The following is a 24,434-nucleotide window of genomic DNA, read 5'->3' as shown; positions in this document are numbered from 1 at the left end:
TTACGATACTCTTTTGTGTGGATTAACGTCCGCACTAGTGAGTACTACGACTATCCACAGTACTATCCTGAAAATTAGACCAATTTGTATATACCAAGGCAAAAATGTGGTTCGGATTCCCCTATAAACTGTAGGTCCCTTAGTTGCCATTTTTTAAATTTTTTTTATTCTAGGACGCTAGGCACGAGCCTGGGATTGTTTTTCACATTACTTCAGGCTAGACCTAGGGGTTGCGGCATTATCACTTTAAAACCCATTGGTGACTTGGTGGGGATCGAACCCGGGACTGAAGTCCCGCGCTCTAACCACTACGCCAGCTCGCTCCACCTTAGTTGCCATTAGCTGTATGGGCTATTAATTAACAGCTGATCCTAAGGTATATGTCGGCCTTAGTCACTAACAAGACTACAAGATCGCACCACTCATCCTACACTTATCTCCATTCATACTTGGCTTAAATACCTACTTTGTATGGCCTCGCCATTTGATTGAAAAGTATAAAGTATTTAAACATGTCACCCTTGCTAGAACTGTAGTTTAATACGCCATAAACCTATTTTGTCTCTTAAAAGTCTAAAGATGAATTTTACTGCCTGACTTTAGCTTTTCCTGTCTCATATAGAACTCAAGAAGATATTATTCCAGAATTGAATATTTTCTAACCTATACACTTGTTTTAGGACTGCTAATTGGATATACATAAGATGAGTTCATTGACGGAATTAACGAATGTTATCTGTGAATCCATTCAGAGAAAGTCGTTGGATACATTGAATACATATTTTATATCGTACGATAATTGGGAAAAACTCTTAAATACAGATCTAATATTAATTTTAAAAGAAGTGTTGAAAAAAAATAGAAAGGTAAGTTTAATGCTAAGTACAGTAGTATTATAGTTTAATGTTAAAATGTTTAGCTCTAGTTGAAAATAAAAATTCACCTAAAAAGTATAAAAATAACATTAGAAAATTTGCTGCTACTGGGAAGGGAAAAGGTTTTCTGATCAACTGTTAAACAGTACAGTGCCAAATACGATCAAAATCTATATAAATAAAATTACAGTTTTGTCTGTACATTGCTTAGAATCATGCAGTTTTTGGTTATTTTTACGTTTCATACCCTAAGAAAGCCGAAACGAGTCTTATTTCAATTTCTGTCTGTATGTCTGTTTGTTTGTTTGTCCATTCTGTGACTCCGTCTGTAACACCAAAATGTCATTTTACGCGGCCTACTCCTAGAAAACTAGAGTACCGATCAAGGTTCTAATCATTTTTCTGTATTTACTGTATTGGTGAGAGTGTCTTTGGCTATAAAAACATGGCCTCGCTTCTTCGAAAACAAAATAACGAACCACCAAAAACCCAATTTTGTTTGATTTTTGTCAAATTTTCTCCCAATGTTTACTATTACATTACATTTTATGAAATAACGATCAGCTGTTTGGATTAGTTCTCACTTCTAGCTGTGACCGATATGTTTACATTAAAAGTTGTTTACAAATACCGCAACCATTTCCGATCAAGTTTTGTCAGCACATCCAAACCAAGTGAGATTAAAAACGTTGTGCCTTACTTAGACGGTTTAATTAATCGCAAGTGCAACGATTGTTCTTGAGTTTTGATAACCGGGGAAAATACCGTGAATCAGTGTTGTATTAGTGCAAGGAAACTTACATTTTTTTTATCATCGTCACCAATACCGTAGCTTACAAAGGTTTCCACTCATTGACGGCGCTTCAAGGACAGTTGTGTTAAGTGCAAAGTAAAAAATCACAACTGCAGTGGGTGATCGTGGATGTTGCTGCGATCTTGGAAGATCTTTCTGATTTCGCTGTGATCGTACCGTAACAGAGGTTTAACTTAACAGATGTAGCTAGACTCGCTTTTCCAATGTGTCACTTTTGGTTTCTACTTACTTACATTTCGACAACAATATCGGTACTTTTCCTACTTAGGAAATAAAACTACAAACGTACAAAACAACAGATTTGTGCGTTTTTAGTCACATTTCCTCCGAATGTTTGCTAGATATATGTACCGATTATCGTTTAGAGATTACGTAATCATAAGAAACCTTTGTTTGGATAAAGGTGGTTTCTTCAAACTGTCATTAATATGTTAACATCAAAAGCTGCTTACAAATAATGCTATTAATAGGAAATAACTTTGATTTTCGAAAACTTAAAAAAAATTTAAAATTTAAGGAGATTAATAACTTCGGTACTGCACCACATCAAGTGAAAGTTTTTTTTTTTAGCAAACCATAGTGAGTTTTTGTTTTGTGGCCTGTGTATTTATTTATTTATATATTTGCCAACTGATTAACACCTATAATACAGTTTGATTAGAAGGACAGTTTGAATTAGTCGTAAGTACTACAGTTCTTTTCTCAAATGTAAACGTTGGTTTTTGGTACCGGTACTGCTACTTTTCCTTAGAACCGGTGGTAGCAGTAAGAATAATTTTTACATACAAACACATCACTATTTTCACTATTTATTTATAAACACTGCACCTTATTGCTTATTAAATTTAATTGATGTCTTACTGTATAATTTTTAGCGTTTTCTGTCTGGACTCCAAAATGTTGTGTGGACTCAATTCTGTATTTGTGTGTGTATGTCTATTGGTGATTCATTAATGTCCTTATTTTTCGTGGAGAAGACAAGAGCACCATTTGGTGTAGCATCCATTTGGACCCAATTTACCTCTCTTAATTGAAATCAAAATCCTTCCTATTTAATTTATTGTTTTTAAAGGTTTTTTAAATTTATAACTTAACGTACTTATTGAAAATTTAAATTAGGCATAAACGAAATCTTTTGATTCAGCCAGCACGAATCCCCACCCCTGAACAATTTAACTTTTGCAACCTTTTGGGGCTTAAAATTGGGGTTTAAATAAATAGCAAACATATTAAATATTGGTACATACCTTAGTGTAACCGCTAGTTTCGTCTCGGCATTCAATGGTTGTTTGTCTCGATTAGTAGCGTTGGTGGGTTTTTTTTTTTTTTTTTGGTAAGTCATCTTTGATGAGATCAACCAAAAAGAAAAATCGGTCTTTTGACACATGGAAGTACTTAGTTTCGTTGTAAACTAAATGATTACGAACCAGAATGTTATACGCCCCTTCACTGTCCCGATTCTTAAATATGTCACTTCGGTCACTGCGACTTGGCACTGACAAAGATAAAAGATCGACAACATCATCATCAATGTCATCATATAGCATCAAAGCCAAAAGGGCTTTCCTCTCTTTCTATTCATACTCGTCGCTAGTTTGGACAGAACTGAATCTCCGCAACGTTATTTTCGCAGTCTGTAGAACCACCCCTCTGATTTTTACGCACCGCATGGCGGAGATTCCGCATCCTGTGGAACCATAGCTTAATCCCCTATTAAAGTCAATAATTCTGGGTCATTCATCTACCAAAGTTGCTTGAAACCAGCGAACACATAACAAAATAGAAGCACTACTCGGAGCGCAGGAGCGTGGCAGTCTGACTAGCCGACGAAACGGACAAAGATGGCGGCGCTAGCCTAGTCCCGGCGTTTGCAACGCGCTGGTCGTCTGCTATGCTTCGAGTCAGGGTTGTTTACATAGGCTTTATTTAAATGTAAAAATACTTTTGCATAAAAACTACTTAGGTTTTTCTGGAGTATTAGTATATTGTTGGAAATATCTTAAAGTAAATCAATTGTTTTACTTTATTATTGCCGACATAAAATTTATCTAATGAAAACCTTTACCCTTAAGTTCCTATAATGAATTATTCCTAACTGATTAGACAAGCACAAACTCGTTTAATCAGAGTTTACTTGGATATTTCCAAAGTAATGGTTTAAGAATCGATAAGGTTGATGTTAGCCTCCGGATTACCAATAAACACAAACATAATTACTCTATTTTATTGATAAATTAAAATAACAATAATCAGCATGTACTCTGGACGGATAAAAAAAAGAGTAAACTATAATAGAAATTAAAACTGGTCTTAATTTAAGTAGTGTTACACGTTACGAAGTAAATTATTTATAAATAAATAATTGAATAATTTATGAAGAAAATGATAATAATTCTTTTGAGTCTAGAATCAAATAAGAGATTTATAAATCTTAAGTTATTGTCATTCTTTCTGTACTATAGCTTGAAATACATTAGAGGTAAGTAACCTGCCTGCTCTACTGGTCTCACTTAAACGCGGCTTTAGGCTGTGTATTGATCACTCAGGGGTTGATTTTTAAAATATCGATTACACAGTAAAAATTTGTGAAACCAAACCAAACCATGAAACCAAACCATGAATTCATTACTGGTAACGGTGAACGTACTACCTGTTGTAAATTGTAATCGTAGGCATATGGTACAAACTATTCGACCTATTGTTTGGTCCAAAACATAAAAAGTCAATACTGGAAATTGTAAATGAATTATGAGTGAACATTGTACAGGGATGTTCCGTTAATCCTTATGTTACTCCGAATGGATTTCATTTGCAATTTCTTAGATTTCCCTTTTACGACAGCCCATTCCAGTTTTTGGGGTGTCGGGTCACTCGGGTTAGTTCACCCGAGTTATGACCTTCAATTTCAACTTAAATATTGTTTTGATTTTACGTGGCAATCGCAAAAGAGAAATTCTTTAACACACACAAAAGTAGGATACTACTAATGACTATTTTCCGGTAATTACTAAGTGGTTGTAATTTATTTCACTTAGTTAGTCGTCAGTTTAGGCTTATTGAAATATTTTTATCCAAGACAATCGTAATACTAAACGTGTTGTTTAGTTTTAACAAATTAAAAAATATTAAATGAATGAATTTATTTCCTATATTTCAGAACACTGTATACAATTATAATTGTTGAAATATTAAAACTGGTCTTTATTCAAGTAGTGTTTCCAGCTGTAAAATAAATTATTTATAATAAAAAATAAACTGACAATTCCAGAATCAAATAACAAATATTGTATCTGCCCGCTGTAAAATATGGGGCAAATTCAGTTTGAGCAAACACATAAACAAAAAATAGGTACTTGTACTTAAGGTAACGCCGTTATACTGGAGAGTTGGTGCGATGGCGATAACCTACATCCTGATGAGAACTAGTCAAGTGATTGTTCTTTTACAAAAATAGTACACATTTCTCAGGATATGAAATAGACAACAATCATTTTTGTTTAGTAATTAAAATGATTGCTCAAATATATTACAATGTTAGAGTTCGCTACTACTATAAAATAAGTAACGAAAGTCTTCACAAAAATAAAGTCAGGCAACATCTCAATAAAACTGTAATTTTTCTGGGACAATAAATTGAGTGTAATTTTACAAACATTTGGGAAGTTTTATTTAACTTACATAATTATCTTTAGTTTATCTTGGATGATATTGAAAGCAAATTAGTCCTTAAAAAGCTGTGCTAAACGGTTGTAAATTCTTCATAGACAATAGGCTATATTTGAAAATGTCTTTAATATATACAATATTACAGTACAACAGTACAAATAAAACATTAAAACACTGAACGCTGAATTTATAGACGACGGCCCGGCGGGGCAGCGGGCGTGGCGCGGAGCAGCGGCAACGGCCCTCTTGTACCTGATATTTTTAGAAAACCACGCACGATAAAAATTTTTGGCGAATCGGATAGTTAAATTTGGTTATTTATCCACAACTTTCCCGCTGACGAAATTACTCTGACAAAAAAATAAAAAATTTCCTCGCTATACAACTTTATCATGTCTGAATGTGAAAAATTAAACTACATAAGTAAAACAAATATTTATAAATCAATTACTACCATAACTAATAATTTTATATTAACACCATCGTTATCATCAGTATCAGATCTACAAGTGTGCAAAATTTCAGCAATTTTTGTCAACTATTAATGTTGTTTATGATCGTGTATTTGTCGCGGGGTTTTTAATGCGAACTGTGCTCGCGGGTCTTGGATTCAGGCTGTATGACGGACCAAGATGGCGGATTTGGCCACACTTTCAGTGCATTTGGTTAAACGCCGTGTCCTCTTATTATTATGTGCTCGCTGCTTGAAACAATAATAGAGAAAAACAAATAATAAAGATTACATAAAGACATGTGATAAATAGAATCAGCTGTTCATTGTAAACACTATAGTAATTGAGTAACAACTGGTCTACACATTGCTTAATTTCATTTTATTTTAAAAATAAATAATTTGTTTTTACATTAAAGTGGTCAAATGTAAAACAAATGATAAAAAAAGCAATGTGTAGACCAGCTGTTACTCAATTACTAAGGTGTTTACAATAAAAAGCTGGTTCTATTCATCATATGTCTTTATGTAATCTTTGTTTTTTGTTTTTCTCTATTATGGTTTCGAGTAATTTTGACAGATGAATGACTAAAAATTATTGACTTTAATGGGGGAGTAGAGGTAGAAAACAATTTTTTTCTAAAAATGTTTTAGACAAAAGTTATGTATTTTTTAACGTAGAATCCGATTCTGTAATAAAAATTGGTAGTTTACTTTTAAAAAAAGTCAACTTCCGGTCTGAAAAAGCCACTTCCGGTGTGATTTTGGATTTGAAAATATCACCCTTTGGTAGACCGTGCTCAATTTATCTAGTTCTGTATTATTTGTTGTTTTTAAGAAAAGGTTTTCCTCGTTTTTAAAGGGGTGTACGGGTGGTTTTGGACACCCGGTATATATATGTATGGATTTTTTATTATAATTTATAAATTTTGTATAATGGTTTCAATTGTTTATACTTATTATATATAGATTTATATATGTGTCCGTAAACGCGATAACTTGAGTAATTTTTGTCCGATTTTGATGAAATTTGGTTTGACTGTGTATGGCGGGATAAACTTTTGGATGAGTTCGCGAACCAGCATGATCGGACAATGGGAACAGGGTTTTACGGGAGGTTATGGGGTAAAAAAAGGTTTTTCTCATTTTTGACCCTCAAATCACAAAATTTCCCAATTTCTCAGCTTAATAAAACAAATAATTTAGTATTACCAGGGGACTAAGCCTTACTCGTTTTTGTTTAATTGGCGATAAAAAAAAAAAAAACAATTTTCTAATAATCTTGTTCATCAACTCTTTCTCTATATTTTATATCAATATAATATGTTTATTTACAATACTTAAAGTCAATGCTAAAACTAGGTACTCCATTTATAATAGCATATCTTTTGTTTTGTCAGTTGGTAAATTAAAAACAGCTGATTAAAATGTTTGATCAAATTATAATTTACTTAAAATAAATATAATGTTTTTATAGTAGTTAAGCAACGATTGCGTTAAGTTAATCTTTACGACACGAGTAGAAATTTTTTTTGAGTGTCGTAAAGACTATTAACGCGAGTTGCGTACACTACTTTACCTACAACCGTTTTTTTACTAACAATCTGGTTTTTAATTACTAACAATCATTACTCATAACTTCTTAGAGAGGTTATGTTTTCGTTGATTGTCATTGCCACTGAAAGTGATGCAACGACTTATTGTATAATCAGCTGATTTCATGTAATTACGTGTTTGTAAATTTTCGTTAAATAATACATTACTATTTTTCAGGCAATAGCTTCTGCTAGCAGCATTCTTACCATAAATACTGTATCAGGTACAATTAATTAGGGAAATATTGCATATTTATTTGGACAACTGAATAATATAGTGAAACAGTTAATTTACAGTTAGATCTCAGCATCGAATATGTGGTCCACAACGAGTTGGGTGAAACAATGGTTAAGAGGTTTTCAAAATAAACCAGAAGCACATTTTCATTTATCAATCTAACCTTATTTTGTTTCGTCCATTTAATGAATTGCTGGTATGTAATTTCATACCTTTGTTTCGATTTTGGTGGCAAAAGATTATCACAAACAGTTTGTGCTCTCATTTCCATCTCGTCAACTTCACTTTCACTAAAACTGAAATTTTTTATTTAGTTTAATGTACCTTTCATTAACCACCAAATTAGGTTTAAATTACGCGACTATCAACAGGAACAAGACAGATCAACAATTAAAATTGTCAATTGATCAGCTGATTAGTTGACGTTCGAAGCATTACAATTTTACTTCTTTTCTCTCAATCCTTGAATCTCATTGGTTCGTTACCCGTGTTGTTATGAGAAAAACTATGCTGTTATGAAATGAAACTATGCTGTTATGAAAATAAACAGCTGTTAACCCTTTCAGTGCTAGGCCAATAATTCATATTTTGTAAGACTTTTTTGTTTGCCTTTTAATTCCATTACCTGTTGTTGAATTTTAACTGTCATGTTGTCACTATTTTATTAATTAGGCTAATTTTGAATAATAACACAATAAGAAAATGTATAAGAAAGATAAATCCCGGTATTTATAGTAAACATTAAATAAAACTTAATTTTGTTGTAATTTTCCTGGTTTTCCTATAAATTTTTATGTTCTGATAGCATTATTTGAAACCGAAATCTCACAAAATCAAAAGACATATAGTTTACAATGTAATATTGAATTTAACCCTGATTTAGTTGGACGAGGATATCGTAATATAGCCATTTTAGGGAAACTAATGTTTGCAGCAAAGTCTCAGGAACACATTTACTACTACTAAAACTAAAAGATTGCATCTAAATAGTCCGTGACTAACTGGTGCTGCTACCTAGTAACGCATTGAACAACCATCTGCAGCGCCATCTGTTCGCAATCGGTGGCGACAGCTTAAATACAGGTTTTTGACTCCCCAGTCTTCAAGCACAGATAGCCGAGAAGGCTAGGGCGTGTGTCACTTGGCCAGTGGTATTCGTCTGCTCGGGTTCGAATCCCGTCCTGTGTGGCAAATAATTGGTGACCTGTGTGTTTGTAGCGATATACTACAACCACTGGGGCATAGTGAGGTGTTCATAATCCTTGGTTTAGACATACACCTCGAAATCATCGGATTGGGCGAATCTTTTAGCTAAGTGGTTGGTAGTGTATCCTATGAACATGCAGGTCACCAATGGCCGTTTTGCTATTTTTTTTTTTAATAACCTTCCTCTCTATATCCCTTAGGGTTTTTTTAAAACAACGATATATCGTTTCATAGCACTGAAAGGGTTAAGTGAAACTTTTCAATTCTAAGAACTGAACTGAAATGGCTACAGTACTTTAAAAAACGGTCGTAGGTAAAATATTTTTTTTTTCATTGCCAAACCAAAGTTTGCTACATAGCCTCCCTCGTATCCGGACACCTTTTAACCGGACATTGGTTTAACTAGACTACTCTCAAAAATGATATCTCTTTAACCGGACAATTTTTATCAGCACATCGGCTTAACCGGACTAGATCGGCAGGAAGTGGGCGGTACTGAAACGACTGTTCTCGTGGGAAAGGTTTCAGACCAGTGATCACGTGTCTAAATACAATGCTCTCCTAAATTTAAGTTAAATACTATATAGCCTACAGTATGCATCTAAACGGTCTGTTTTAACAAGTTTTTGTACAAATGGTCAAATTTATACAATGGTTTATTTGTCAAATGCAGTTTTAATTTTGTCTTAAAAAATTTTACATCTTCAACGTTTCTCAATTCCACAGGTAGCCGTAGTAAAAACTTAGCACTCGCATTTAATTTTTTTTTTATTATAAAACTCTAGCCTGTGGAAATCAATTGCAATTTGATTTCTATTTCTTGTAAAATAGGAATGGCTGTCACCTAACCTGGGAACCAGATTGTTTATACTTATTTTTTTAGCATGAAGTTGTAACAATTCAATATTTTCACCAATATTTTTTTAATAGAATAATTTAATTTCCACCATATGTTTTTCATTTTATGTAAATTTCAATCCCTTTTCAAACCATATATAGTAATTAATTGTCCATGCAGACCAATAGGTAATCAATTTAATACAATATAATATAGAAATTTTCAAATAACCTAATATCATGTAAACATATAATAGCCTATAACTTTTGTAACAAAATTGCTTCAAATTCTATATAATTTTATTTAAATAACTTTTCAAAATTATAATTTAGCTCTCTAGCAAATGAGATTTGTTATAATATATTTGTGAACAGTGGCCTATAATTTTATATTATTAAGTCGGCATTGACATATGTGAGTGCAACAATACATCAGACCATCATCACTTCGAATAGAACCAAGATAGTATGAAGATGCAAATTAGACACTACATATTTAATATCAAAATTTTATAAAAAAAGTACATTATTCGGACAAAATTAGTGAAATTTGTTGAAAGAAGAACCATCCTTGTGACGAACATTCATAATTTATAACATCAAGAACTTAACTTCAAAGAAGACATCAATTTTGGTGAGATAACTCCAATAGACATTTTCCCCTTTGGAAGCCATTAAAACCTTTTTTTAAAACCTTTGGACATTTATACTCAAAGTCAAGAACTAATAGAAGCTTAACTTATTCAGAAATATTATTAATTCAACCAATCTATAATTCGAACATACTTTATATTTTAAAACAAAATTTAATTAGGCTTATATCACAAGATTAAATTCAAATGCCGCTCGATCACCCCACCTGAGATTAAGATCCTTACAGTAAATTATAACATTGAACCTAAATAATTAAAACCATTGTAATAGGCCTAGCCTAAAGTTTTAAAGTAAATTCATCTCCCACTGTTTGTACAAGTTATTGTGAACCCCCTTTCTTTTCTTTACTATCAGTTTTGTATTATAATTAATAAATTTAAGTTTCAAAATTGTACATGGAGTTTCCATTGTAGACCTAAGTTAAAGGTTGATTACAAAAATGGCGCACCAACGTATTGGCAACGAATTTAATCTTGTGATCCAAATGAAGCAATTTTGAAACCTTAGAACGAGTTTTGTTAGCAGTTAAGACAGAGAAATAACAACTCACAATTTAGTTAAAGAGATTTATTGAGTTAACATACCATAAATGTAAATAATATCCTTTTCCCTTCTTGTGTAATCCCATGCCCCATAATTATAATTTGAGGTCCCGCAATACCATTCCCAACCCAATAATTATGACTGACACAGTTGACAACGTTCAAGTCCTCACTGACAATCTTAGTGACAATAATAACACTTCAACATTCACACAACATAGTTCGTTCGTAAATCCCGCACAACCTGACAACGTAATAACACAACACGAAGTCGAACAATCAAACAATCTACCCGGGCACAATAATAACGAACTTTTCACCGAGTTTAATAAAACCGAAGCAGAAGTAAACATGACAGACGCCATTTCTCGAGCAGAAACTGGAAACCGCCATCTTGAATGTCAAGGCCAACAGAAACAGCAACAGCTGCCGCCGATACCGGACTTCGCCGACGACAACACCCGAACGCCACCGAAGACTTCCGATGTTATCCCGTCTCATTCTCCCTCCACACTTACAAGACAGCTGATTCTAACAAACTCTAACTATGACGTCACCACATCTGTAAATGCCTCACCAACTAAGTCGACCGTCGTTACGGATGATTTTCAATGCAAATTAATTTCATTATTTGAACTGCTTGGAAATAAAATCGATAAAGGTCTAAATGAAGTAAAAACTGAAGTAGTTAGTGTTGAAAACAAACTTAATAAGGGCCTAAATGATGTCAAAAACGAGGTTAAAAATGAATTAAATTCTAAATTTAACACTCTATCAGAAAATCAAAACAACATGCGCAAGGAACTAGACGAAATCCGTGCTATCCAACAAGTACATACTTTAGAATTACAACAAATTGAAAACAACATCATTAAAAAGGTGTATAAACAGAATGACGAAATTAGAAAAGAAGTGTGCAATATCGTAGCCAACGAACGCGCTAAGACCAATCAAATCATCACTGACGAAAGTCACAAAATTGAAACCAAACTAACCCTAAACATCAATGAAACATCCCAGAACACTAAATCAGATTTAGAAAATTATGTAAATGTAAAAACAACTGAAATTAGAAATGAATTGGCACCGGTAGTCGAGCACAACCAAAATACAATTCGGCAAACAACAGAAACACTTAATCAAGTAACTAACCTCATACATGAACAAGAAGCTAAATTTACTAATATTAAAGCCGACCTTGAACAAAAGCTAAAACAGGAAACCGCTTTTCTAACACCTCAAATCCATGTAACCTGTGGAAGTTCAATCTTAACCAATGATTTGACTTTACCTAAATTCAGTGGTCGATCCCATAATCCCCCGGAATATCTAACACGTCTGAAGAGATATTACCAAAAATTACTTTCACGGCAAAGCACTGAGCAAAACCCCATCGAAATCTTAAAAGACGTTCTTGAAACAAGCCTTGAACACCAAGCTTCACGATGGTTTTCATTGGTAAAAAATGATTTGAAGTCATGGGAAGATTTTGAAACACAATTTATCTCCAAGTATTGGAATCGTGACCTTCAACGGGCAATCAAGCACAAAATCAAATCCGAACAATACAAGCCTAACGGAAAGTTAACTCGATCCGAGTATTTTATTGAACGAGTCATCACGCTACGATCCCTCACTCCAGCGCTGACTGAAGATGAAATAGTCGCTATTTTGTCAGACCATTTTTGCCCACTTATTCAAGACGCACGACGTGTGCAAAATGCAAGCATTGTGTACGAGTTTGAAGCAATACTTCAACGACAAGATCTACACAACGCAGAGAAACGGCCTAAAAATAACTCCAGTCCAACACCATCTCACAATAATCAAAATCGGAACGATCATCCTAATAACTACCATAACAATCGGAGGAACTACCAAAATCGACCCAGCTTTCAAGCTCAAAATCACTATCAGAACACTAATCCCCATACCCACAATCCAAAGATAGAAAAATCTCAGTACTATCAAAACCACCGGCCCCAACATAATCCAAGTTGGCAGCCAAGAAATCCACCACCACCACAACAACAGCGAGGCAATGTGAATTACATGACGGTTACTCATAATCCTCAACATAACACGAATCAATTTCATGACCGTGAGTACCCAACATCAGAGCAAGTCCAAATGTGTAATTCAATTTCGCAAGTTCCTTCACAATACCGACCGCCTAATAGTACGGCACAACAGTACAGCGGGCAGCCGCCTTTAAACGGGTAGGCGCTGTCGAAACTGCCGGTCTGTATACAACACTGCCAATTAACGACAACAATCTAGAATCTTCAGCGCCTGTGAACCAAATCGGACTAAACAGACCGACTATTCAAATAAATAATTATAACAAAAATAACATAGAACCTTTATATATTAACACAATTTGTTGTAACCGTGAATTCCTATTGACTGAAGAAACGATAGATGAACTTTGTACTAACAATTTTAAAGCAAACTGCCCAGAGATAAATGTAAAAATCAGTAATATTCCTATCTGTGCTTTAGTTGACACTGGTTCTAACATTACCTGTCTAAACGAAAATTGGTTCAATGAAAATAAACATAAATTAGCTGAATTTGAAGAACTCCCTGTTAGCAATACATTCATTAAAACTGCCACCGGAGAGAAATCAAAACGGGTATCTAAAATCTTATTGCTGCCATTTGAAGTGAATAATCAACCAACATACATACAAACTTTGCTTGTACCGCACCTAGTAAGATCATTAATTATAGGAACAGATGTTTTAAGCTTATGGGATGCACGAATCGACTTCGAACACAAATCAATAAATAATATAAATATTAATAATAATGATGTGAATTTGAAGTTTGGAGAGGTAAATATTGATGGAATATCTTGCTACATTAACTACAATACAAGTGAAACATACAATTATGAAGATGATTTAATATATTATAATACAAATGAAATAAATACACATAGGTACAGTTCACAAACAAGCAAAACTCAAAGCAGCATTTCACCAGAGATAGTCAAAAGTTCTCTTGCCGATAATCAGTTAATTAATGACGAACAACGTTCTAAACTTGAATCTCTAATACTAAAGTATAAAGATGTCTTCTCAGATGAACTAGGAGTTTGCAACAATTACAAACATACTTTAAAGGTTCAGAATTCTCAAAATTTTAAGAAGAAATCCTACCCAGATCTCAAGAAAACATACCATGTCTATCAGTACCTAGATAGCGGGGATAATGCTGAAATTAAGTGCAAATATGGACCTTACCACGTCTCTGCCCTCAGAAGATACATCACCCCTCAAGATTCAACCAATCAAAATTCCCTCCAATCAAAGCCTGAAGAATGAAGTGTTGTGATTAGTGCGCGCCTGTTGTGTACAGTCGTCAGTCATAATAGAAACAATTCCCCTCCCTTTCCCATAAAACAATCAAATGAATGTATATGTATATAGAACAGTAACCAATCATTACATAACAATGCATTTTAGGAAAATGATTCGTAAAATAAAAATAATAGGAGTTAGTTAAGAATAAAGACATTGAAATCCATCTATGCTATACTTAGGAAACCCCTTTAAATATTGTGTTTTTTAAATATCTCTCATTATGTTAGTTAGGATATTAATGTTTTGTTATGTTCATGTACTTCAAAGTAATAATTTATTGTTTTTTTTTCTTTTCTTGTTTGTATGTTAGTTGTTATCAGTTTTAATCAGTGTAAATATTTTCATTGTTAGTTCGAAATGTCGTTAGTAATTTCATTATAACTCCATTTCTGCGGGGATTTTGTAACAATTCAATATTTTCACCAATATTTTTTTAATAGAATAATTTAATTTCCACCATATGTTTTTCATTTTATGTAAATTTCAATCCCTTTTCAAACCATATATAGTAATTAATTGTCCATGCAGACCAATAGGTAATCAATTTAATACAATATAATATAGAAATTTTCAAATAACCTAATATCATGTAAATATATAATAGCCTATAACTTTTGTAACAAAATTGCTTCAAATTCTATATAATTTTATTTAAATAACTTTTCAAAATTATAATTTAGCTCTCTAGCAAATGAGATTTGTTATAATATATTTGTGAACAGTGGCCTATAATTTTATATTATTAAGTCGGCATTGACATATGTGAGTGCAACAATACATCAGACCATCATCACTTCGAATAGAACCAAGATAGTATGAAGATGCAAATTAGACACTACATATTTAATATCAAAATTTTATAAAAAAAGTACATTATTCGGACAAAATTAGTGAAATTTGTTGAAAGAAGAACCATCCTTGTGACGAACATTCATAATTTATAACATCAAGAACTTAACTTCAAAGAAGACATCAATTTTGGTGAGATAACTCCAATAGACATTTTCCCCTTTGGAAGCCATTAAAACCTTTTTTTAAAACCTTTGGACATTTATACTCAAAGTCAAGAACTAATAGAAGCTTAACTTATTCAGAAATATTATTAATTCAACCAATCTATAATTCGAACATACTTTATATTTTAAAACAAAATTTAATTAGGCTTATATCACAAGATTAAATTCAAATGCCGCTCGATCACCCCACCTGAGATTAAGATCCTTACAGTAAATTATAACATTGAACCTAAATAATTAAAACCATTGTAATAGGCCTAGCCTAAAGTTTTAAAGTAAATTCATCTCCCACTGTTTGTACAAGTTATTGTGAACCCCCTTTCTTTTCTTTACTATCAGTTTTGTATTATAATTAATAAATTTAAGTTTCAAAATTGTACATGGAGTTTCCATTGTAGACCTAAGTTAAAGGTTGATTACAAAAATGGCGCACCAACGTATTGGCAACGAATTTAATCTTGTGATCCAAATGAAGCAATTTTGAAACCTTAGAACGAGTTTTGTTAGCAGTTAAGACAGAGAAATAACAACTCACAATTTAGTTAAAGAGATTTATTGAGTTAACATACCATAAATGTAAATAATATCCTTTTCCCTTCTTGTGTAATCCCATGCCCCATAATTATAATTTGAGGTCCCGCAATACCATTCCCAACCCAATAATTATGACTGACACAGTTGACAACGTTCAAGTCCTCACTGACAATCTTAGTGACAATAATAACACTTCAACATTCACACAACATAGTTCGTTCGTAAATCCCGCACAACCTGACAACGTAATAACACAACACGAAGTCGAACAATCAAACAATCTACCCGGGCACAATAATAACGAACTTTTCACCGAGTTTAATAAAACCGAAGCAGAAGTAAACATGACAGACGCCATTTCTCGAGCAGAAACTGGAAACCGCCATCTTGAATGTCAAGGCCAACAGAAACAGCAACAGCTGCCGCCGATACCGGACTTCGCCGACGACAACACCCGAACGCCACCGAAGACTTCCGATGTTATCCCGTCTCATTCTCCCTCCACACTTACAAGACAGCTGATTCTAACAAACTCTAACTATGACGTCACCACATCTGTAAATGCCTCACCAACTAAGTCGACCGTCGTTACGGATGATTTTCAATGCAAATTAATTTCATTATTTGAACTGCTTGGAAATAAAATCGATAAAGGTCTAAATGAAGTAAAAACTGAAGTAGTTAGTGTTGAAAACAAACTTAATAAGGGCCTAAATGATGTCAAAAACGAGGTTAAAAATGAATTAAATTCTAAATTTAACACTCTATCAGAAAATCAAAACAACATGCGCAAGGAACTAGACGAAATCCGTGCTATCCAACAAGTACATACTTTAGAATTACAACAAATTGAAAACAACATCATTAAAAAGGTGTATAAACAGAATGACGAAATTAGAAAAGAAGTGTGCAATATCGTAGCCAACGAACGCGCTAAGACCAATCAAATCATCACTGACGAAAGTCACAAAATTGAAACCAAACTAACCCTAAACATCAATGAAACATCCCAGAACACTAAATCAGATTTAGAAAATTATGTAAATGTAAAAACAACTGAAATTAGAAATGAATTGGCACCGGTAGTCGAGCACAACCAAAATACAATTCGGCAAACAACAGAAACACTTAATCAAGTAACTAACCTCATACATGAACAAGAAGCTAAATTTACTAATATTAAAGCCGACCTTGAACAAAAGCTAAAACAGGAAACCGCTTTTCTAACACCTCAAATCCATGTAACCTGTGGAAGTTCAATCTTAACCAATGATTTGACTTTACCTAAATTCAGTGGTCGATCCCATAATCCCCCGGAATATCTAACACGTCTGAAGAGATATTACCAAAAATTACTTTCACGGCAAAGCACTGAGCAAAACCCCATCGAAATCTTAAAAGACGTTCTTGAAACAAGCCTTGAACACCAAGCTTCACGATGGTTTTCATTGGTAAAAAATGATTTGAAGTCATGGGAAGATTTTGAGTGAAATTTGTTGAAAGAAGAACCATCCTTGTGACGAACATTCATAATTTATAACATCAAGAACTTAACTTCAAAGAAGACATCAATTTTGGTGAGATAACTCCAATAGACATTTTCCCCTTTGGAAGCCATTAAAACCTTTTTTTAAAACCTTTGGACATTTATACTCAAAGTCAAGAACTAATAGAAGCTTAACTTATTCAGAAATATTATTAATTCAACCAATCTATAATTCGAACATACTTTATATTTTAAAACAAAATTTAATTAGGCTTATATCACAAGATTAAATTCAAATGCCGCTCGATCACCCCACCTGAGATTAAGATCCTTACAGTAAATTATAACATTGAACCTAAATAATTAAAACCATTGTAATAGGCCTAGCCTAAAGTTTTAAAGTAAATTCATCTCCCACTGTTTGTACAAGTTATTGTGAACCCCCTTTCTTTTCTTTACTATCAGTTTTGTATTATAATTAATAAATTTAAGTTTCGAAATTGTACATGGAGTTTCCATTGTAGACCTAAGTTAAAGGTTGATTACAAAGTGCTGTGTGAAAAACATATAAACTGCAAACAGTCATTATGCCCAAATCTGTAAAGTGCTGACGAACCGAATCGCCAAAATTCAAATTCTTCATGATTCTTATCGCCCTTTTTTGAAGAATAAGAATTCTATCCAAATTTTGTTTTGATGTACCTCCATAGATTTCAATGTCATATCTGATTGCTGATTCAATAAGAGAAAAATTGTTTTTAATGTATTTACTGACCAAAATTTGGACATCCTATATAAAGCATACAATCCAGAGGTGACTTTGTTAACTACATGATCTATGTGGAGATTCCATGTTAAATTTTCATCCAATGTTAAGCCTAACAATTTGGTAGAAATTACTTTTTCCAAAGAATGGTTGTTTATTTTTGTTACTGAATTTACTGAATTTTTACTTCTTCCTGCATTGAACATGATAAAATTTGTTTTACTTGTATTTAATAATAGTTTGTGATTATTCAAAAAGTTATGAATACCCAATAAAGCTGAAGAAGAACTTAACTATCTTCCAAATTATTTATTGTATCACTACTAATTTTGAAACTTGCATCATCTGCATATAGACAAAGTGTTGTTGTTGAGCTATTTTGAAAAGAATGTGGAATATCTTTTAAAAAATAGCACAGAAGCAACAGTGGTCCAAGGATATAACCTTGCGGGACCCAATGCTGAATCTGTAGATTGAATGAATAAAACCATTATAAACGAAATAACTTTTAGTTAGGCTTTATTGAACAAAGAATCTAGCATGATATAAAAGTTTAAAATATGAACCAAAACATCAAAGTAAACAAAAACTATTTCTAAACATTTGAACAGATGTTTCAATGTACAGATAGAAAGGAATTATATGACAGGGCTTGACCAGGATTGCCTCCGTCCTGGGCTTTTTTGGCGGGGACTTTTTCGGAGCAGAGACCGAGCCAGGCCCAGTTTGGGCCACGCCGGTCGGCTGTGCCTTCACTGCCACATTCTTTATAGAGGCGACCTCCGCCCGCCTCGATTGCCTCTTCTCCTTTCGGGAACGGCGTTTTTCCCACGCAGCCCCAGGCGTCTCTCCAACTGACCCCTGTCGGGAACTTCCCTGAAGGGGGGTCGTAGGTAGCTGTGGCGGTTGGTTCTTTACAGGAGCTGCAGCTATGTCCGAAAAGGATCTGGGCACAGCAGACAATAGGTCAGTCTGAGTCGCCTTGGCCTTTACCGTGGTCCTTTTGGTCTGGACACCTTCTTCTCTTTTTTGAGGACTGTCCGATGTAGAAGGCCTTTTACGTTTCTTAGAAGGCAGTGTTCTTTCGTCAGACAGAGACACAACCTTCTCGGCAATCTTCTCCATGGCTGCCTTGCTCACCACCCGGCAGGCAAAAACGAAGCCAAGGTCATCCTCCAGTTTGGCCATGCCGTTTTTGACCACTTGATTTACGGCTTTTTGGGTCCGGAAGGTGTCCAGCATAGCCTTGATCGTAGCTTCCATGTCTTGGAGCCGGGTTTCAATGTCACTCTCTGCGTCAAGATATTCCTGACGCTGAAGCACCATCTCAGAGCCTTCCGACCTCAACGGTGCTGTGAATGGCTCCTCCGGCATCCCTACAGCAGAACTGATTGCCAGGGGAGTTGCTGGCAACGCCAGCTCGACACCTGCATCTCCAACGTTTTCCGCACCGTTCCCAGCTCCACTTGCCGAAGGAGCTCCCAAACGGGGGAACTCCTTAGTGCATTTGAAGGTGGCAGGTGGGGGAGATGTCCTCACGTTTTTCGGTGGTGGCGACCGCTGCACCTTGGAGCTACAGACAAAAGCGTTCCGCTCCACTTCCAACGTCTTTTCTGGCTCATTTGAGCTCTTGATCAAAAATGTGTTTTGAGGGGTTTTATTTAAAGCCATCGTGTTTATTCCAGCGTATCGTGGGGCAAGGAGCGGCCCGGAATCAGTCAGGAACGGGTATACCCTCAGGGACAAAAACCCCTACCCCAGTTCCCCGGGGCCTGACCTCCGTTTGCCCTGCACCGGATACCTGACGTGCCGGGGGTCGCCCGTCGCAATGCAGAGCCCGACCTCTACATCCATGCCGCACTCCCTGACCAAGGACCGAAGTGGCTGGCTTCTCACAACCCACTAAGAATAGGCCTACCCCTCGGCAGTGCAGAGCACACATCAATTACTGCAACACAACAGGGGCACTCCCAGGGACTCCCAGTGAGTTCGTCGGTCACCCTTTTAGTCGCCTCTTACGACAAGCCCGAGAAGGCTGCAGTGCTATTCTAACCCGGTACCGCACGGGTATAATTGTTAACATGCCAGTTTGTTTGTTTTGATTTAACCTCAAAAATTTATATGTGAACATTGAACTCATGATCACAATCACTACAGCCAAAAAGTTCGTCCTCAAAGATATTCCAACTTACCTCAACCACTTCTAGCTCAAAAATCCCACATATTTTTGGTCGAATTTTCGACCACTGGACGACCCCTAATATATATAAATATATGTATATATGAATTTGAACGGATGGTGTTTTTGGCCTCTAGGGACCTCTAAACGAAAAAGTGAATTGGTAATGGGTCCATGTCTCCACAAGTACTACAGTAATAGCTTATTCCCTATATGGTAAATTCACTAAAATGTAGGTACGGTGCCTCAAGTAAAGCACTAAAACGCAACATAAGCCTACTCTTTGAAAATATATTATTTCCAAGGAGGCCATGTTTCCGTTTGCCCCTTAAAGAAATTTTGCCATTTCAATTTCAAATTATTGTGTAATACTTAATAGCTTAGCCTTATATTTGATTCTAAATGTCTAAGTTAAATGTCATATTGTGTTTCAGCATGAGGGAAAAGCATTTGATATAACATGTGTTCTAGACTGTCTGCAACATTTTCTCAACACAGTGCAAGTGAGTTATTGATTAATTAGACTTTAAATTTGTTTGTCAAATAAATCAAATTAGAAGCTAGGCTTATATTGAAAATCAAAAACAATATTTAGGCCTACAAAAAAGTACTACATAAAAGTACCATACACATTATTTTTTCTCGCAGCCTCTGGAATACTTTTGATGAACACTGTAGTGACAGTGATCCTGCATTATATTGTGGTTATGGTTAACTTATAAGAGTTAAGACTTATAAGAGGTTGAATAATTATGAAATGACCTAAATTCCCCTCAATAAAAAGGTATTTTTACATTTCATTATACGTAGTGTGTATCTTAGTCCAATTGAATGTCAAGACAACTCTTCTCCACAGTGAAGAGTATTGACATTTTTTTAGCTTTGCATTCAACTTGAAACTAAACCAGTATATTCCAAGTCAGTGTAGCCATTAAAGCACGGCCACTTTTCAGTACCTGAGTTAGCTTAGAGTACAACAGAATTTACATAAAACATTATGTTTGAAATAACTGTTGGAGTTTACTGGATTTACATTAATATTAAGAAATTTGCTGAGTCTCGTTTCTTTTCTATGACATATACAAATTTATACTTGTTATAGGATTCCCAAAAATGGGAGAAAGTGTCTGAAGATATGAGCAAACTTTGTGACGGCGTTTTTGTCATTTCCTGTAACTTCATAAAGGATGAGACCCTGATCAAGAAAGCTATAGCTGTGATATCAGTAAGTACTGCACTTTTTTAGGCTATGTGAAATAAGTTTTGCCATTTAGATATTTTGATGCTACAATCTAAAGGGCCCTGGGGGTGGAACTTCTTGGAGAAAATATTTGTCATTATATTATATATATACAATAGAACCCCTATCGTCCGCCCTCGGCTCATCCGTCACTCCGGTTAATCCGACTGGGCTCAAGCTTGTATATCTGTCCAGACGCTCACTTCCTGTCGCGGCGCCACTTGCTATTGTCTACTTGCTGTTATCGCATATCTGATTCCGTGCTTCGTCATCTCTATTATAGTTTCTGTTGATTGTCGTGAATTACTGTGCTGAAGTGTATTTCGTGGTGTACTGTGCAGTTTGTAGTGTTTACCGTGCACTGTACTGTGTTATTTTTCCAACAGTATTCTTCTGTAGGCCTAAATATTTGTCTTAATTTGTGCGTGTTTTCAACGTCAGGAGTGAAACGTAAACCATTTCATTAAATGACAAATTAGCAGTTGGGGCTACAAAGACTGGATAAAGGCGAATTACTCCAAAAGATTGTCAAGGAACTCAATGTAGGCGTTACGACAATAAAAGACTGGCAAAAAAATCTGAAACATATTGAATCGTATACAATGACAATCAATGGTGAAAGTGCTCTTAAGAAACGCAAAACATTGAAAAAGCCTAAACTTGAACTGCTTGACAACGCATTGTGGATGTAGTTCAGCCAAGAAAGGAGGAAAAGGACCCCGACATCTGGGCCCATTATAAAATAGAAGGCCATCGGTTTACACAAAAAACTCAAAGCAGGAAGTGAGTTTGTGGCTAGTGAAGGCTGGATTGATCACTGGAAAACCGGTCATGGTGTTCAGTTTGTTTCAATTTCTGGTGAAAAACTCTCTGCTAATGATGAGGCTTTAGCCTTCCCATGGGAGTGTACCCGACAGTTTTTCAAGCGGAGGTCACTGCTATCTTGGTTTGTGTCAGAGAAAATCTTAACATAGAGATCAGAGACAAAACAATTAACATCTATACTGATAGTCAAGCTACCTTAAAAGCACTAAACTCATACGAATTCAACTCAAGGCACTTGTGGGACTGTCTTGCTTCTGTGTCTAATTGGGTGGGAGGAATGATCTTATGCTCTGCTGGGGGCCTGGACACTCAGGCATTGAAGGAAATGAAGCTGCAGACAGGCTGATTAATGCTGCTTCTGCCACAACAATGATAGGTCCACAGCCCTTCTGTGGCATTTCACGAAAAAGCGCATGCTCTTCTATTGCGTTATGGGCCAATGAAAAGCACCGTAAACGTTGGGTTGATACTCCCCTTCTCAGGGTTAGCAAGCTTACACTGCTTAGGCCTTCCTAAAGGGTAGCCTCTGACCTCTTGAGACTAGACAGGCGAAGAATTAAATTAACGGTGGAACTGATAACTGACTATGGACGATTCAGAAATAATTTACAACGGATGGGCTTATTTAATTGTGAACTGATCTGTAGGCATTGCGATAGGTCAGAAAAAAATTATGCGGTTAAGGAATTTTCAGCGAAGTTTCAATTTTAACATTGTGGATGAAAATGAACTTCTACCTTGCCAAGTCTACAACATGGACAAGACTGGCCTTAACTTTAAAATCCTGCCAACCAAAAAGACACTCGCTGCATCAAATGAATCTGTGGCCAGAACCAAACCTATTAAAGATAGGCTAACCGTTGCTCCTTGCAATAACGCCGATGGAACACACAAGCTTCCTCTGTTCGGTTTTGACAAATCTAAAACGCCCAGAGCTTTCAAAAATCTAAACTTGTCTTCTTTGCCAGTTTATCATGGCAATCAAAAATCTGCATGGATGGACTACAATCTTTTTAGATCTTTGTTTTACGACGAGTTTGCTCCATCGGTTGAAAATTATTTGAAAAAAGCTTTCTGTCCATTTTCTACTGCTGTTGGACAACAGCAGGATTTGGTGATGGCTGGTCCAGTGATGGCTGGACATCACAGCCATCTGAAGAGGATTTAGTGAAAGGGGACAACAAATCTATCTTCCTGCCTCCTTAATGTCACCATTGCTGATCCAATCAATGGATGAGGGAGTGATTGAATGATTAAAGAGGTGGTATCGCAGGAAAAGGTTACATCAGCTCAATTTCTAAAAGTCTGAAGAGGGTGCTAACTAATTTAAGGCTTTCATAGGAAAGCCCTTAATATCAAAGATGCCGTCCAAACGATTGCTGAGTCATGAGAAGAACTGAGCCTGACACGCTACGAAAATCATGGCGTAAGCTTAGGCCCCAGATGTTTGATGTGCCAGAAGAAAATTTTGATAGAAAGAAAAAAAGAAAAAAAAATATTTGTTTTATACTATCTCAAATTTAGACCGGATGGTGTTTTAGATTTAAGTATTAATTGATGAGCTTGCTCAAGCTGTCTAAATTTTAAGTCTCATGTGTCTTATGCCAATTTTCTTATTCCTGATATACAAAAACTTGTGGATATTCATGCAAGAGAGCATTCTCAAAATTTTCAACAATGTTATTCATTAATACCCCTGCCACAGCAAACCTGCAGACTAAGCAAATTTCCATTTGTCTGATTGGATTTACACTAAAATGTCTACTTAAAAATATAACATTTAACTTATTCCCTATTTAAATAGAGTTAGTTTAACAAGTACTTAGGTTTGCTGCATCAGGGAGGGTAAAACTGTTTTTTTTTTTTTAATGTTAATAGTTAGTAAGAAATAAAAACATTTTCAAAATTTGATCAAAATATGTTCATAAATAAGCAAACTACAACAGTTTACTTATTCTCAATAAGAATAACATGTGAATTTAAAAAATACATTTTATGGAATTTTCTCCGTAACCATTAGGTGCATAATAAAGCTTCAATATACTAAATTATTTTTTTTGAACTCTACAAAATGGTTTGGAAAGAAATTGCTGAAGTTTATGTTTTTTGGGTCAAAAACGGAAAAAAACTTATTTTTACCCC

General features: G+C 35.0%; 1 protein-coding gene across 2 annotated transcripts in view; it reads left to right on the top strand.

Annotated features, from left to right (window-relative positions):
- The window catches only part of LOC128982789 (synaptonemal complex protein 2-like), a 176,197-nt gene that overhangs the window by 5,739 nt on the left and 146,024 nt on the right, over window positions 1-24,434 (top strand). For both annotated transcript variants that reach the window (XM_054401792.1, XM_054401791.1), the window contains exons 2-4: window positions 681-866; window positions 20,662-20,730; window positions 21,330-21,452. In XM_054401792.1, the coding sequence (XP_054257767.1) occupies window positions 705-866; window positions 20,662-20,730; window positions 21,330-21,452 (354 nt within the window). In that variant the 5' untranslated portion in view covers window positions 681-704. The remainder of the gene's footprint in view (window positions 1-680; window positions 867-20,661; window positions 20,731-21,329; window positions 21,453-24,434) is intronic.

Source organism: Macrosteles quadrilineatus, unplaced genomic scaffold, assembly GCF_028750875.1.
Source record: "Macrosteles quadrilineatus isolate MER2022 unplaced genomic scaffold, UCM_ALF_1.0 Scaffold_1__1_contigs__length_201487025, whole genome shotgun sequence".
Classification (NCBI taxonomy): domain Eukaryota; kingdom Metazoa; phylum Arthropoda; class Insecta; order Hemiptera; family Cicadellidae; genus Macrosteles; species Macrosteles quadrilineatus.
The sequence above is the reverse complement of the archived record's forward strand: the minus strand, read 5'-3'. Positions and strand labels throughout refer to the sequence as shown.